This window comes from Mixophyes fleayi, chromosome 3 (assembly GCF_038048845.1).
Source record: "Mixophyes fleayi isolate aMixFle1 chromosome 3, aMixFle1.hap1, whole genome shotgun sequence".
NCBI lineage: Eukaryota > Metazoa > Chordata > Amphibia > Anura > Limnodynastidae > Mixophyes > Mixophyes fleayi.
The window spans coordinates 56,921,520-56,938,307 of record NC_134404.1 but is presented as its reverse complement, the minus strand read 5'-3'; the positions used below and the strand labels follow the sequence as shown (position 1 = coordinate 56,938,307).

The following is a 16,788-nucleotide window of genomic DNA, read 5'->3' as shown; positions in this document are numbered from 1 at the left end:
CTCCTCACCCAAGGCTGATATCCAAGAAGTCCCTTCTTCGGCTCTCGCCGGATTCTCCCACCCCTCAGATACCTCTTTTTCTTCTTCGGAGTGGAGCACCGCACCGCCCACCAGTCCACCGCTGCGTTGTCCCGAGTACAGTCTTCACCGGGCGGTGCTTCCTGGGCGACTCTCTCTTCTCTGCCCCGGGCCCATCTTCTTCGGGTCCTCCTGGGTAATGCCCTTTCGCACAAGATCCATACCAGTCTGGCAACTTCCCCTGGGACCAGCTCTTCCGCCCTCAGAGGCCAATCAGCTGATGTATCAGATGGCTCCCACACCTCGGTCCTCTCCACTGGCAACAGCGGGTGTTCGGGTCTGGCTTCCGGCTGTGATGGAGGAATGGCAGGGAACTCTGCTGCCAGCAGACTCGGTTGGTGCCTTTCGTCGGAGGTGTTCTGTCCCGTAGCCTGGGGTAGGCGTGGCGTTCACTTGTGATTCCGCCTTCAGCAAGGCTTGTCGATCCCTCTCTTCCATGGCTTTATCCAAGTACTCATCGCAGTCACATTCCAGGTGTCCATATTGACCACATTCTCCGCACCATGTGCTCCACAATTCCGAATCCACAGGTCAGCGACCTCGTCCTCGCTTTGCAATTCCTGTTGGTGTTGCTCTTCGAGGATTTCATCCTAGTATTCCACGCAGTCACGGGCCAGGTGTCCAGAGTGCTCACACTCCTCGCACCATGCGCCCCACAGTTCTGGCTCCCACTCTTCAGCGACTTCGTCCTCATCATCGCTCCAATAGTCTCTGGGGACATCTTCCTGCATTTTCAGCACTCTTTCCCAGAATGCGTCTGTATCGTCATCCGTCCGGATGAGGTAGTGCCCCTGGCACGTTGAAGGAGTCCCCTGGTGATCCATAGCGTCCTGTCAGGATCCTGCCGACTACGCCAAATGTGAGGTGCCCCCGGGGGGGTGGGGTGGGGGGAATGTCCGAGCGCCCAAACGCCACAGGGGGAGAAGGCCCCTGACTTTGTGTACAGGGCACTCATTTTGCTGTAAGGGAAAGAAAGAATGCGGGAGGGACAGCTCCACAAAGTGAGTGCACCAAGGGAACAGTCCTCGCCGCGGCTATACTCACGTACGCGACTCTCCGACGATGCCCCCTTTACTCCTGTCTGCTACCTTGTCTTACGATCAGCACCTGCAAGACAAGAAAGACAACACAACAACACCCTTCCCCAACACCTCTGTTACTTACCCAATCCCGAGGGTACGCTCTGGACCTCACCACACCGTACCTACCTCCGACTGACCACTCTCGCGTCCTGAGACGCTGTGCCCCCACAGGCCTACGCCCGTGGCCCGACCCCCGGTCGTTAAGCCCACCTTGGCTCAGGACTTAGGTGCCCTTCCGGACGGATGGAGGGGTTCTAAACACCGCTCCAGGACTCTACTTCGTACCTCTGTAGGAACCAAGTGTTCCCTACTCTATGTTAGGACCTAGCATCCCGCTAGATCTGGGCCGAATGCCCACTGCCAACTACAAGGGCCTATTGCCCGCTCACAGTCAGGGACCTTATGTCCCTCTACCAGCAAGGACCCGGAGTCCTTGCTAAGCTACAGGGCAGCCACCCTGCTACGCTCACGGAAGCCTATCGCTTCCCTAACCAGAGGTCTATGCCTCTCTGCACTGGAGGGCCATGCACCCTTCTACCATCCAGAGCCTTGCGCTCTGCTACGCTCAGGGCCTTGTGCCCTGTGGGGGTGGAGCCGCGCTCCTACCTGAGGGCCTCCTGCCCTGTTCCCACCTAAGGGCCTTGCGCCCTGCAGGGGAGCAGTGCTCCTACCTGAGGGCCTCCTGCCCTGTAAACACTAGGGCCTCGTGCCCTCTAAAGACCAGGGCCTTTGTGCCCCGCTAATGAACTAGGGCCTGGCGCCCTTCTAACGAACTAGGGCCTGGTGCCCTTCTAACGAACTAGGGCCTGGTGCCCTCCTAACAACTAAGGGCCTTGTGCCCCACTAAGGCCTTGTGCCCTCCTAACAACTAGGGCCTTGTGCCCCACTAAGGGCCTGGTGCCCTCCTAACAACTAGGGCCTTGTGCCCTCCTAACAACTAGGGCCTTGTGCCCTTTTGAACACCTACAATGGTCACCCCTACCTGCGCCACAAGCCTAGTGCCTGAAGGTGCCCCCGGGCCTTGTGCCCGACCTTAAAGAGTAATTGATACTCACCTGCTCCGCGCAGAAAACTCCGCTTGCCCCGCCGTCTTGATTGAAGTCTTCTGGCGGCAGGGTAGCTCACAGCCCTTACAAGGGCTCCCTGCCGCTTCAGCCGCTGGACGCGACGTCCTCCTCCTTCTCCTCCGCCGCTGAACTCTCCTCGTGTCGGCGCCCGGCGGCTTATAAAGCCGGCGGCGCGCTGACGTCATCAGCCGTCGCCGCGAGCCTTTATTGGCTCGCGGCGGCGGCGACAGTAGTTTGAATGGCCGGAGGTGAGCCAGGAATGGCTCGCCGACCCGGCCTCCGATTGGCCAGCAGCGAGAGGAGAGCCGTGATTGGCTTGTCTGTCCGTTGCCGCCGGGACCTGTAAAAGAAGATAGAGGATACTCACTGAGGGAGCGAAGGTCTGGTGAGTTTCCTTCCTCTGCCACGCTCACCCTCTTCCCGGGCCGACGGACGGGGCACTTCTCCACACTATTTATGATTAAACCGATTTTTACTAAGTTAATGCAGAAGATTGTTCCCCCCTTTCTTGTTACTTTTTCTGCTTATATGGAGATCTGCATGGATTGAAGAGTGAGATATCAGACCAAAAGGAGATTTAGTTTTAAGACACATATGATTTCCAGTGCTTACTAAGCACATACCCTAAGGGGTCCTTTCAGTGAGAGAAGGAGCCCTGTGGAATCTTTATACACATTTGTCTTCTGTTGTGGAAATATTGAATACTTATCTCTATTTGGTGGTAGACTTTATTTTAGAAGCTATATTTATGACATGTTACACTATGTTCTGTCTTTGTTTTTTGAACCTTTGAGTCCTTTTTAGGGTTTAATTCTTTGTATACGAGTTTATACCAGACAAAGAATATACCAGCAATTGTGATCATCCCAATCTACTAAGAAGGGAGCGCAAGTGTATGTATAAGTTTTTTTCTTAGAATATTGGTGGATATTCATTTTATCATACACTGCTGCAAACCTTAGTGCAGCGCCCCCAACGGGATATATATTTAATTCATATCTAAGTGTAGCTGGTGAGCAAAAGTTATAGGTAATGAGAGCAGTTGGGAAAAGGGCCCTGCACACTAGAGCTTACAATCTATAGGGAAAGGGGCAGACAAATGGATGAGACATGGGGTGAGTCAATGTAAGGGGATCTGAGGGCAAGAAGCAAGGGATGGAAGATGAAAGAGAGTAAGGTATACTACATGGTGAAATGGTTAAGTAGAGGACTAGTAGGCTTTTCTAAACAGGTGGGTTTCAATGACCTTGTAAAGCGATACAGGCTAGGGGATAGTCCGATAGAACGAGGGAAAACTTTTCAGTGGTGGGGTGTAGCAGGGGAGAAGTCTTTGATAAGGGAGTGAGATGTGGTTACCAGAGGAGTGTAAAGGCGACCAGAGAGGGCAGAGGGAGTATGTATGGAGATGAGGTTGGAGATGTAGGCAGCAGTGGAGTTGGAGAGGCCCTGGTATGTGAGGGTGAGTGGTTTGAAGAGTATGCAGGGGAAGGAGAGCAGTGTATGGTTTGGCAGAGAGGGGAGCCAGAAGATCAGTCTAGCTGCAGCAATGAGTATAGATCAAAGAGTAGCGAGATAAAAGCAGGGGAGGCCAGCAAGGAGAAGGTTGCGGGGATGGAAGCAACAGGATTGTGCAAAAAATTTAATGTGAGGTGCAAAAAGAGAGGGAGGAGTCAAGAATGACACTTAAGCAACAGATTTGTGGAACAGAGGAGATAGTGGTGTTGTCAACAGTGATAGAGAGATCAGGAGATGAGAGGTCGTCGGCATTGAGGTGGTACTTGAGGCCGAAGGAGCTGATGAGTTCATCCAGGGAGGAGGTGTACAGAAAGCAGCATAGTCACTGAATAATCAGATGGGGGTAAACATAATGAATTTCAATTCAATGGTACTGCATACAATGTGTGCTTTTACTGGTATTCACAAAATCTCCGGTTACTTATATTAAGGCAGCATACAATTTTGGACACAGCTATCATTTTAGTTCATTTAAATAAATGCACATGTTCATCTATACTGAAGATAACGTTTTAACATGCATAGTATACGGTCTTACTTACTAAGCCAATTCCTATGCATGAGTTAATAGCACGTGCAATAGGTAACATTTCTGCATATATAACGTATATATTTAACTCCATCTGGACATTATCTTGCAATTATGTGAAGCAAAACATGACGAAACTGTGAAAAAATGTAATAATTCAATGACTATAACAGCATAATAATTACACTGAAAAGCACAGACGCAAATAGTAAAAACCTTCATTTTTAATCAAATTCAGTCATTCTGATTTCCAGCAGTACAAAAATTGCAGACAATCATTAAAAAAGTCTCTATGCAGAAAACAGAGGGAGGTATGACATATCATTCAATCTCAGTCCAGGCAGAAATCCTACATTAATGGAAGATTGCAGTGCAAGATATAGCTGGACGGTTATCTTGGGAGGACACAGCAGCCTTAAATCCTTATTATGAATAGAAACAGACCGTACACAGACATGGATTTACACAACCAAATCTCTTACATCAGGCAGAGCGCAGGATTAAAGTGATGCTGTAGCCACACACAGTGGAGGCAGAAGAAGAAAATAGTCATGAGCATGCAGCCAATCACTTCACTAGGAACCAGTGACATCACTGGCTGCACAAAATGGCTACCTTCACCAAGTGAAGACAACAGATACACTTCACCAAATTTCAGAAATAATATATGGGATAGTGAACCTACTAATGTAAATGATAATATTACAGATCACAGAGGAGTTCTTTGTTCATATAGAGGCATGAGGCGAAGGTGACTTCTTATATTATTGTAGAGGCTACATTATGCCTTACAATACACAATAACTGTGTTAGTCTATAGAACAACTTCACCCAAAACTAAACATTCCTTTTCATGTTGCCCATGGTCATCATTAATCTCGAGGGAGAGGAGGATTCTCAGTCACAGGTTGCGATTAATCTGCCTGGGTATGACTAAAAAGAATTGGTGAGGGTTGAGAGACAGCAGCTCAGAGGGGATTTTACAGTATGAACAATGCATTCTGAATGCGCAATTTATACAGATATCATTAACAGACATGTCAATGGAGATTCTCCACTGATTGCATACAAAAATAACAATTTATAATACATTATTTAAGAAGCTGTCAGATGCATCAAGTTTTAGGAATACACCAATCTCATAATAATGAATAACGAATAAAAGATACGTACTGGGAAGGTGGACCATTAAACTGAACATCCCTTTTATCTTACAATACAGTTCAGACGGTGAGCGATGAATGGTAGAGAATGCTTGGAAATGCCATATGCATGTACACATAACAGAGATGCAATAAGATCTTTGGCAATTTAACATATCAAATACAGCTTCAACAATACTGACCCACTACACAGTATTCTTTTTAATAAATAAAAAAAAGATCATACCAAATAACTTTATTAAAATATTGGATTTCACTGCAAATTATTTTATAGACTGCCAATCCATGTTTTCCCAAAGTACACAGGTATTATTATGCTAAAGGCCTTATTCTGTAAGCTACATACATATAAAAATACAGAACGAATCAGCTGTACACATAGTTATAGAACATAACGTTGTAGTAATAAAATCTCAGCACATTGAAATGCAATATGCACCAGAGGACCATTCCCGATTTTGAAAGGTGCTTCCCAGTGTGGTGCATCACCCACCTGCTGCTCAGTGCCTAAGGACATGGGAGGAAGCTGCAGCTTATCTGCACTGAAGGACTTTGTTTTGGCCAATGAATTCAGGCTACAAGAACAGGAGCTGTGCAGTGAAGGGGCAGTGGATAACATGAAAGAAGACTGGAAAAGCATAGGTCTGCATTCCTGTGACCATAATACAATAATGGGTTATTGTGGCATGAATAATGCTGGGCACAAACGCTGCAGCAATATTGGGCAAGCGGCCCGATATCCCAGTACCTGCATGCCTGCACTGTGTGTGGACTGCATTGTAGTATAGATAGCCAGCAAAATGTCACCACTTTCCGTATGTACTAAAGATAATAATACACTTTCTCTTGTGTTAAGAAATCTGGCATACGCAGTCACTTGTACATAACTATTGATATCATGACACCTGGATTTCCCAGGATTACCCATTTTTCAACTGAAAATATTTAACTCACAAATATAATTGTCCCATAATTCTGAGGAAAGGTGTACCAAAATTAACAGGGTAACTGGGGATAGTTTCCTATAATTGGTTTAGCTTTATTGGGACCTAAAAGGATGGCTTGTAGTATATAGCTTATGCCGAGAGTCATCTGAATACCACAATGAAATCAATTAACAGATCATTGTGTGTTATTTAAGACCCCCTGGCTTTGACAAGGAGATATCTAAGAGTCCACCATTGGGGAGGTATCATATCTACCTCCCTCTCTGCACACATTATACCTATGAAAAAAGACAACATCATCTGAAATGTTGAGTACATTTAACAAAGGACGAGCTGGCAATTAGCATTTCATTTGGTGACCTTCTAATCTGAGGTTATGGACTCGTTTGGTCATGTATGTGCAGTAAAACATCAATGGATACTTGATTCCTAGCTACTTAGGAAAACCTAGATATGCTGCTTGTTAAAACAGAATGCAGCTTTTGTAATAAAGTGAAATGACAAAAGATAATAGAAGGGTGAACGTAATAACCGCACTATCCGTGCTACACATGATGCACTTTGTAAGAGACAGTCAGGCTTCCAGCATATTACTTGGACAAGCAAGTGTGAAACATTTCTTTCTATACCCACCAGCTTCACAGTCGCTGACAAGAAATGTAATGTGTCCCCAATGGCTTCCACAGAGTGGAGACTATGAGAAGGCAGCCTATCAATTCACCAGAAACTAGGGCATCACAAAGTGCCTCATTGAAGTCCCTCAATTGTAGAAAATTAATAGGCTGCATTATTATAAATTGGCTGCAATTTATCAGCATATGAACACTTTCATTGCCGTGTCCATTTACGTTATGGAATTAACGTCAACACGTTGAATACGATCCAGTGGTTAAATCACTTTGTGTCTTGAAGAAAAACTTAAAGCTGTAAATTCCCAGATATTTATGTCCATTTTCTTTCTTTGCAGTGCCCTTAAACCATGGCTGAAAGGTATTATTCCCTAAAATAAAAATTCAGTCACACAAAAAATGATAAATACCCCCAATACCACAATTTATCAAACCATTCAGCAGTTTTTCAGGCATTCTGTAAAATTAACAAAAATAAAATCCACAAAAATCTCAAAATTTGAAGTTCTGGGTCTATTTTTTTTTCAGGAACAAAACAAACAGAATGTTGAGATCAATTTCCTGAAGATCATCATAATTCCACATGTGACTTGTGATCTGCAAAAAGAAAAAGAGAAACACTGACATACGGCACATAATTGCTTTCTAGGCTTAACATTAGCCGAGCTATACATACATATATCAGTGAGGACTGAGCCAGTAATGTGGCCTAATTGACCAGATATGCACCTAATGGAACCACACTCTCTGTAAGTGGGATGGGCAGCCTAACAAATTATCTTTCAGCGAATATTGACTCACAGTAACCGACTATCCTTGACAGGTATATTACGATCAGATCGGATGATAATAATAATCAATAATGATCACTTTGGGCCACACAAACATACACATTAGTTTACCTTGTGCACCTGGCTGTCTAATGTCACCAGGCAGATCCACCGATGCACTGGAAAACTCCTCCAAGAAAGTATTGTAAAGTCTCTTGATTTCCTGATCATATTCTTGCCACTCAGGGATGATGCGCACAGCTGCTTCTAACTTTGGTTCCTTGGTCATTGGGTTATTGCACTGCACAACAGAGTAAAACCAAGTAGGTATAGAAGCATGATGCCTATGAGGTTGGCCAGGCATACAGACACATTAGCTGGAGAAGCACAATATAATAAGGTGGCAAAGCACCAAGGCTTAGGCTGGAAGGCTGCTGATCTGCATGGGAACTATCATCCTAATGTGAACTTATCTACAGTTAATTACCACTCACCAAATCAATGGTTTTGGCTCTTTTCTTAGATGCGTCATCACACCACGTCTCACACCACAGCCATTCCTGTGGAAGGGATTTAATAGGCACTTGGTGGATCATGTTATTTGGCAGATCCTATTGAAAAGAGAAAAGAAGCTTGTTACGTAAAAAGAACAAAGGAAGCCTCTTGTTAATCAGTTTATAAGACTCCAGCTAGTGATGACTAGGCATCATGTACAATGCCATGTATCACGTGCCCTATTCAGTACTGGCTGTGAAGAATTATGACATTTCCATTGCACACACCTGGTCAAGATTGGAAAGACTGTTGGGATCTTGGCTCAGTCCCTGATATTGTCCTCGCAGCCGGTCTCCTGCAGCTATTTTCCGGAATTTCTTTAAGTCCACAACATACAAAGCACTACGAGGAAAACATGGTAAGTTTAAGCTCGCCGATGCGGTGAGGGACAGCAGAGGCAAATAATCACCCAGCACAAATTATACTAGACAATTCTTTAAACAGAAATATATAGACAGCTATGACTATATTGTGGCATCACCCTACATGCAGCCTGGAAATGTAAGATTGTTACCTGATGTGGTACTTTCTCCCAGCCAAGTGACTGGCCCAGTAACCAGACCTCCAGAATCGGTACCCGTCCATCTCCCTTCGACTCTCACAGAATGGAGTGTATCCATACGGAGCGCCATCTAAGTTGAGGTCCCGCAGCTCTTTCAGATCTGTGCGTACAATCTGTTAAGAAAAGTAGAGAAAATAAGATCTGCCGCACATGGCAAATGCACATCACAGAAATAAAAATAGGATACAAACCTGAAACGATTTTGCAGGTAGTCTGACACACACGCAAACTGACCCATCAAAGACTTGGTTCATTATGTACAACTCTATAAGTTCTGCATCCACTGCAAATCTATAGAACGCTTGAATTTACTATAAACCATGATACAAATGCATGTATCACAAGTCTGTTACATGCATGCTGATGGTTGCATGTATTGAAAAGAGAAATGTTGTAATTACGGTTTGCAAATAAACCAAAAAAAAAAAAAAAAGTCACTTCAGCATTAGGAATTTGCATCTTAACAGCTGTCGGTGAGACGGTACCGAGAGCCAGTTACTCTGCACCGAGAATGTCTTACAGTCCTGACATTAGTGATGTGGCAGAGTCTTAGATTCCATAGAACAACGCAGAGTTCCACTAATACACTTTATTATCGTTTTTTTATATATCGCTATCATATTTTGTAGCGCTGTACAGAGAATATTTATCAGTCCCTGTCCCATTGTAGCTTACAGTCTAAATTAACACACACACACACTCTAAGGTCCACTTTAGTCAGCAGCCAGTTAACATAACATGTATATCTTTGGAGTGTGGGAGGAAACTCACACAAACAACAAATAGTTCCTTGGACGAGAATCAAACTCATGATGATTTATATAGGACTTACTGTCACTACATGTTATTTTCCTTTTTTACGCACCTGGTCGGCATCTACATAGAGGATTTTATCCACTGCCAGGGGGAATAGCACGTCCAGAAAGAGGATTTTGTATCCCCAAATAATCCTCTGTTTCTCGGTCTGCTGGTGCAGCCAGCGAGGCCACTTGTACTGGACGAGCTCGTACTGGAAGTTGTACTTCTTTGCCATGTAAGGGATGAAGTTCTGGAAGAGTTAATACAAATAAAGTGGATAAGTGGAAAACCGCTCACATAAAACCTTTCATGTCAGAACAATAACCTTCTCTGTGGGACATTGTTTACATTAACTGCAGAGGGTAATTATTTCTTATGGCATTAGTAGAAAGCAGCATGGACATTTTACATTTAAAATGATGACATTTAACATAGCAGTGGTCTACCTAGATTAACACAAAGTCAAAACCAGCTACATAACGAGCTAGTCCATGTGATGTCAAAAATGGGGGGAGCATCATGTGGCTCTCCTAAAAATAAAATCCTTTCTTACAAACTGGTTTAATTCCCCTTTCCACAGAAATGCGACAGTAGACAGGCGTTTATATGGAAATATATTAGAAGTAGCTTTAGTTTCCCAGAAAGCACATAAGGCACCTGCTGTACATGTTTATATAATACCCCCAAATACACAGTTCAAACAAACTAAAAAGTACGAACCTTAAAGGTAGGGGATAGATAGTTTTTCAAAAACCAGAACTTCACGGGCGTTTTTGTATTCTTCAGTACTGTTAACATCATTATCCTGTGAGAGCAGAACAGACGTCATCATTTTCCCTTCGTCCCATACTTGTGTCATCATACATACATACTAGTGATACCACAACAAGCACAGTCATGGGTTGGACAGCTATGCATCAGCTGACCGGGCTGGAATCCCCGCCCTCTTATGTTTCATTATATTATCACAAGGTAGGTGCTCAGCTAGACTATAGAGGGGACGATGGTAGATATATGATGGGGGGGGGGGGGGGTATTATTGAGGGTTTACTGATCATTTGGGCAAACTATTTTTATTTTTTTTACATTTGCGAGCCGTTGAGTATTCAGGCTGTAAGTACACTGATTAAACACAATTAGACCATGGAACATATAGAACAATAGAAGGGTGGTTTCAGGTGTTACACTGAAGAATTACCAGCCACTTGTAGAGTGCCCAGTAGTAGTATGAGAAGCTCATCAGCGGGAACATGAAGACAGACAGACTCCCTGCTTACAAAGAGCCTATACGTCCATCTATTGGATATCTGTAGGTTACAATCAGACGAGACTTACCTGAGGAAGCGCTCATACAAGTGTCCAGAAGCCAGGGAGAAGATATTTAGGACGTCCTCTTTCTCCTGTTTCACCGCCTCCTGTTTCTGACCTCCTGAGAGTCCCCTGATATATAAGACACAACAACAATGTAGGGATGTGCCATCTATTACATACAAGATTAATGTGTCTCAGTGGCTCATCACTTATAAGACCAACGTAAAAAGAGAGCAGGTATTCAGACCTGCGTAGATGACACACAGGTAATATTATAGCACATTGAAATGAATGTATTTGTAGTGAAATGTAGCAGTTCGGATACCTTCTTGCCATCTGCAAAGTCTCTAGAGATGTCCGTTTTACATGACAGTGAAAATAGCTTATGATGATGATACCACCAATAAGCGAAGTTAGAGCAGTGACAGTCCAGGGCAGATGGAGGAAAACATATGACATTTGTATTGAGCTAAAGAATACAGCAATGTATATGAAGAGATTAGGATTGTATAATCAACCCCGTCATGTAGGATTTTAGTCTCCATACTCATTGCATTCCGAGCCTAATCTTAGGAAACATAACTAGTAATCATAACCAGTGTACGGATGATCAGCTGTTAATTCCTGCAGCATACTGAGTGTAGGAGCTTCATACAGTCACAAAGCAGCTGGGGACATTTACATACAAGGTGGTTTTATGAGAATACAGATGTGTATTACACAGTAAACAAGTTTTTCCTTTATAAAGTAAAGACAAACGAACAGGTACAGATTCAGGATGGAGAAATATATGAGAAATTAGTCAGACAGCATCACGCTGTCGTTACATGACTGATGAGACAGTCCTCTATTAGGAAGATATAAGAAACAGCCTCAGTAATACTTAATGCCAGTCCACGCCTGTATAAATTTACCATGTGATGGATTCCCAGAATCCCGATTCATTTTCATTAGTCCCCTCACTGAGAAGGTCTTCCGTCATCTTGTCTGCTTTTTTCTGAACCTGAGAAAACAAAAGCAATAGATGAGCGTAACCCTCAGAATGGATGTATGTAAACCACCACTGCTGGGACAAGGCTGAAAACTGCGTTCATGTTATTAAGTGGCTGTCACTCTACTCGTTCACTCTTAAAAACCAACAACAGGCAATAAGGAGTTAAGAGTAAAAAATACCACATTTTTAGGTTGGCATAATAGCTAAAACCATTATCCATAATGTATGCTATCTATAAGCAGCAACGGCGCCACCTGCAGGAACCAAAATAAACTTCATCCATCTTTTCTGTCAAAGCAACTACTGCTAAACATATAAATTCTTTAAAGTGTGTAACATGCTGCAGTCAGGTGAGCTATGGCCTGTCACTCACTTTGACTTTTATGGTTTTGCTTCTGAAATCATTAAGAACGACAACCACTTCTTTGTCCTCGGGCGCAGAGTCCGTCCCGTCATGACTACAAGAGAACGGCATACAAGACAATGAATAATACAGCCAGAATGGTTCAATAGATGTGCCTTACATTTATGATTACTAATAAGGTTTGTTTTGTTGTTTTAATACAGAGTGATTATCGCTAAGCTCTACGAGCAAATGTGATTTTACATCTCATAGACAGTAGATTTACCTGTATATATTGTATATCTCCTCTGAACGGCCATTTCTAAGCCGGAGAAGCCATGCACCAGGCTTAGCTTTTAGCTGGAAATAGCCCTATGGAAGAAAAATGGGAGTTATACGTCTGTCTAATAGTACAACACTGCTTCATGATAACAACTGGATACAACAATCATTATAGAAGTATACAAGACTATGAAACACATTTAGAAAACCAGTGTATGCTTCCCTGAAAGGTGATTTCACTCATTCCTGGAAGAAACATAAGCAAATTTGCAAGCTAGCCATATTATTTCTTGTGTTCTCCTCTAATGTATACCGACAATACATTAGTGTGATAAAGTGCCAACCAGCTGTATTTTAGCCATGCTGTTTTGACATCACAAAGAAAACTTCATATTTAACATTTGCAGATCATACGACATCAATACTCATCAATGTTATCATCCAGCCACATACAAGGTTAGCCATGACGATGGTGTCCACAACCACAGGATTTCTGACTGTCCCCAAAGTGAACTGAAGCCCCCGTGGTGGTTGTCCAGTGGAGACATCAAAACAATGGCCTTCTAAGAGCAGATACTCCAGCTCGAACTCAGCCGCTACAATGCTGTCCACCTGGTACCAGACAGGAGACAAAGGGTCAGTCGGGAGGCAAAGTTATATAATGGTATAATGCTGCATTCATTTTACTCTATACGTGTAGAGCAGATAAAGCACACCCGCTCATGGATATGTCTGGCACACACAGATTAATACTTGAGGATTAGGAAGTACTTGCTAGTCTTACGGCACCGGGACACACATCTCAGGGGAGGAGTCACACACTTTCCAGGGGAGGGGGCACACACTTCCCAGGGGAGGGGGCACACACTTCCCAGGGGAGGCAGAGATTTTGTGGGCGAGATCAGTATTCAGACTATTAATTCACTAGGAGTTTGTAGCGTCACTAAGCCATGGTTTGTGCTACATGCCTCAGTAATGTCGCTAGTTTCTAGTGAATGGATAGGCTGAAAATTGGTCCAGACCAAAAAAAAATGGCTGCCTCCACTGTCTGTCTGTAACTGGCCTAGTTTAACTGCCTAGTGATGTTTTTCCATTAGACAACTTTATTATATTATAGAACTGTAAGCTATAATTAGTGGAGAGTAAAGATAAACCCGATCCTAGCAGCTTAGAACGTTCTATATCTCAGCAGTTCTTTTAAATAGGAGGGTTCTGAGACCACATATTATAGTATTCCAGAAGTATGCAATTTCTAGAGTAAGACAATGTGGATGACTTTAATTTTCTTAAAAACTATAGTGACCCAGCAGGTAAGAAAGACAAATTAAATCGCTGAAGTGTGACCTAATCCACAGGGAAACATTACCTCCTCTAAGTAGATATTGTCCAAGTCGTATGGTGTCCACACTGACTGCACCATCCAGCTGTCAGGGGTGTTCACGTTCAGAGTGAAGAGAGGAGACTGAGGCATATCTAAAAACTTGGCAATAGGACCAATTGCTATTCTATGGTCGGAGGCGAATACAATCTCTGGCTCCAGAACGTACCGGTAGAAGCTAATTGGTCAAAGAGAGAAGTGAATATTATTTTTTGTACAAAATAATGTTACTGCAAGCTACTAGTCCTGATTGTAACAACATCTAACAACTTTACAGAATTCCTTAGATTAGCAGAACGTGAACTTTTGCCCACTTCGGCTGTTGCTACACTACAACTCCCAAGTTCTTCAGCCACAAGCTGGTTTCTAGTTTGCACACAGCTGGAACGAGTAAAGCTGTTCACCCAGGGGTTGTGTTACCAGCAATGATCTGTGAAATTCAATACTCATTACTTCCAACAGCCAAGAACAATGATGCTTTACTGATTACTCCTCTAGATCAGGCCTGTCCAATCTGCGGCCCTCCAGGTGTTGTGAAACTACAAGCCCCAGCATGCTTTGCCAGTAGACAACCTGTTGATAGCTGGAAGGGCATGCTGGGACTTGTAGTTTCACGACACCTGGAGGGCCGCAGGTGGGACAGGCCTGCTCTAGATTATAATAATCGTGTGCTCAGTTTCCTCGTCACATTCACCAGTCCGGATCAGTAGCGTCAATGCATTGTCAAGCGCTCAGTCTGTGTGAGCACTCAAATAGGTTACAGGGATACAATATTGTTTTTGTTTTTTTAATCATTTAATTTATAGTGAAAATATACTATTTTGTCAATTAAAATGTACTTTTTTTAAAACAAAAAAAAAAGAAAATATATATGTTTTGGAAGAATTGTACTTCCTGGACCTCCACAAACCTACAAACTCTATCATTAGTGGGAAACAGCAGTATGGGGTCACCCTCTGTAATATTAACCAGCTCCCAGACTGGGAGATGTGGCGCATCTACTAAATGTACCAATGCTGCTCTGAAACGCATTGGGGCTCTCCAAGACCACCGTGGACTGTAGGGACACGGGTGACAAATTAATGGCAAATTCCCATCCCTGTGATCCTTGCACAATGATACACAAGGCCTCCGTTACTTATTATTATTTTATTCAGTGTAAATGAACAAAACACACACTCCCCTATTCCTTGTTAAACCAATATTTACAAAAGAAAACAACTTCAAATAAATTAAATATTTTGCTCCTGGTTCAACACTACTGCAGCAACAACTGTGCTTTTAACCCACCGAATCCCACAGAGAAGGCTCCCTGACCAAGTAAAAAAAAAAATCAAATTGTGACCACGTCCAGGTGGTGATCTATACAACAGGGGCAACTTGTGTCTCTCCTGCTATTGTAGAACTACAGATGCCAATATCCCCAATGTGCTGGGATTTGTAGTTCCATTGCAGCTGGACAGCGACAGGGTGCCCGATTCTCGCTACAGGTTTTTACTTCCTCCTCATCAGCCTATTGTTTGTCACTGACCACTACAGCACAGTTATAACCTAAATTAAACAGGGTTCTCTTCCTCTAATAAGCAGGGAGGTGAGCAGCCATAGCGAGCCATTACATGTAAAGTTCTGTACAATGAATACATCAATACACACACTTTTATTAAAACAGCCTGTGGATGCAAGGAAGTAATGGTCAGAGCTGTGTTACATCAGTCTATGTGCATGTCATATTCCCAAACATTCTCTAGGATGATATTAAAACTCATAAACACTAGTTTACATGTGAACGAACACTATTTTTTCCACCCGTTTTTCTTTAATCACAGAATTATTAACGCAGCTTGAAGGGGGTGTAATAATAATCACTTATCTCTATAGTCTCTGGACACACAGCAATACGCCATGACCTCTCTCTAGTGTATCCAGGACGACACCATAGTTCACCATAGTCTATCAGAGCCTTATATTCATAATAAAAAGCCTACACGCCTACGCCTTAAAGCCATGTTTTCTTACCTCTTCAGGGGCATTTCTGATAACTTGGACTGGCAGTTCATAAACACACGTAAGTTCATATTTATGATTTGATTGAAAACCTGAAATGACAAAAGCCAGGACTCAGTCCACTTCCTACATGAGACAAAACCATACTCCTACGATGAAGGCCAGTGCGGAGAACGTACCAGGAGTAGAGGCGCCAGTTTTTGAGCCGCCTTAGTCACAGGATCCACAATAGCCACAACTTCATAGTACATCATCCCTTCCTTAGGCCTCACCTTAATGACACTGGAGAAATAAAAAAATATAAAGACTGATCATCATACAATCATAGCTAGTGCATGCCAAAGACAGCAATATTATAAAACACAGCTGAGCAAATAAAATGTATGTTTACAGCACGTGAGTGACCACTCACAGCAAAGTGGTTGCTTTAAAGAACAAATATTACTAATAGACAAGATGATCCAACGGGACATTTACAAATCTTAAAGATTCCATTAACAAGATCAAAAGCAACTACTGTCTCCATTCACCTTTAGTGGGTGCTTACTGCACGTATATGGGATCTATTATTCGTAATACTTCGTACTAAGGGTTGTTTTCAGGAATTCAGAGTAAAATATCTAATATCTAAGAAACCATATTTAAAAATGACCCGTCCTCACACTGAACCTGACATTGCTCTTTATTAAAAATAAAAAAAAGTTTAGCAGAGCTCCTCATAGTAACTGTAGGAAGAATTCATTAAGGAACTTAGGCGGGAAATTTCTTACTTAAGTCTCCT

At 43.1% G+C, this 16,788-nt stretch overlaps 1 protein-coding gene across 2 annotated transcripts in view; it reads right to left on the bottom strand.

Annotated features, from left to right (window-relative positions):
* Positions 1 to 4,480: 4,480 nt before the first annotated feature.
* The window catches only part of UGGT1 (UDP-glucose glycoprotein glucosyltransferase 1), a 41,050-nt gene continuing 28,742 nt past the window's right edge, over positions 4,481 to 16,788 (bottom strand). For both annotated transcript variants that reach the window (XM_075201526.1, XM_075201527.1), the window contains 15 exons: positions 16,187 to 16,289; positions 16,020 to 16,099; positions 13,992 to 14,181; positions 13,079 to 13,237; positions 12,630 to 12,715; positions 12,374 to 12,458; positions 11,921 to 12,009; positions 11,031 to 11,135; positions 10,416 to 10,500; positions 9,763 to 9,945; positions 8,850 to 9,010; positions 8,563 to 8,677; positions 8,275 to 8,391; positions 7,913 to 8,081; positions 4,481 to 7,607 (listed from right to left, as the gene is read on the bottom strand). In XM_075201526.1, the coding sequence (XP_075057627.1) occupies positions 7,582 to 7,607; positions 7,913 to 8,081; positions 8,275 to 8,391; positions 8,563 to 8,677; positions 8,850 to 9,010; positions 9,763 to 9,945; positions 10,416 to 10,500; positions 11,031 to 11,135; positions 11,921 to 12,009; positions 12,374 to 12,458; positions 12,630 to 12,715; positions 13,079 to 13,237; positions 13,992 to 14,181; positions 16,020 to 16,099; positions 16,187 to 16,289 (1,753 nt within the window). In that variant the 3' untranslated portion in view covers positions 4,481 to 7,581. The remainder of the gene's footprint in view (positions 7,608 to 7,912; positions 8,082 to 8,274; positions 8,392 to 8,562; positions 8,678 to 8,849; positions 9,011 to 9,762; positions 9,946 to 10,415; positions 10,501 to 11,030; positions 11,136 to 11,920; positions 12,010 to 12,373; positions 12,459 to 12,629; positions 12,716 to 13,078; positions 13,238 to 13,991; positions 14,182 to 16,019; positions 16,100 to 16,186; positions 16,290 to 16,788) is intronic.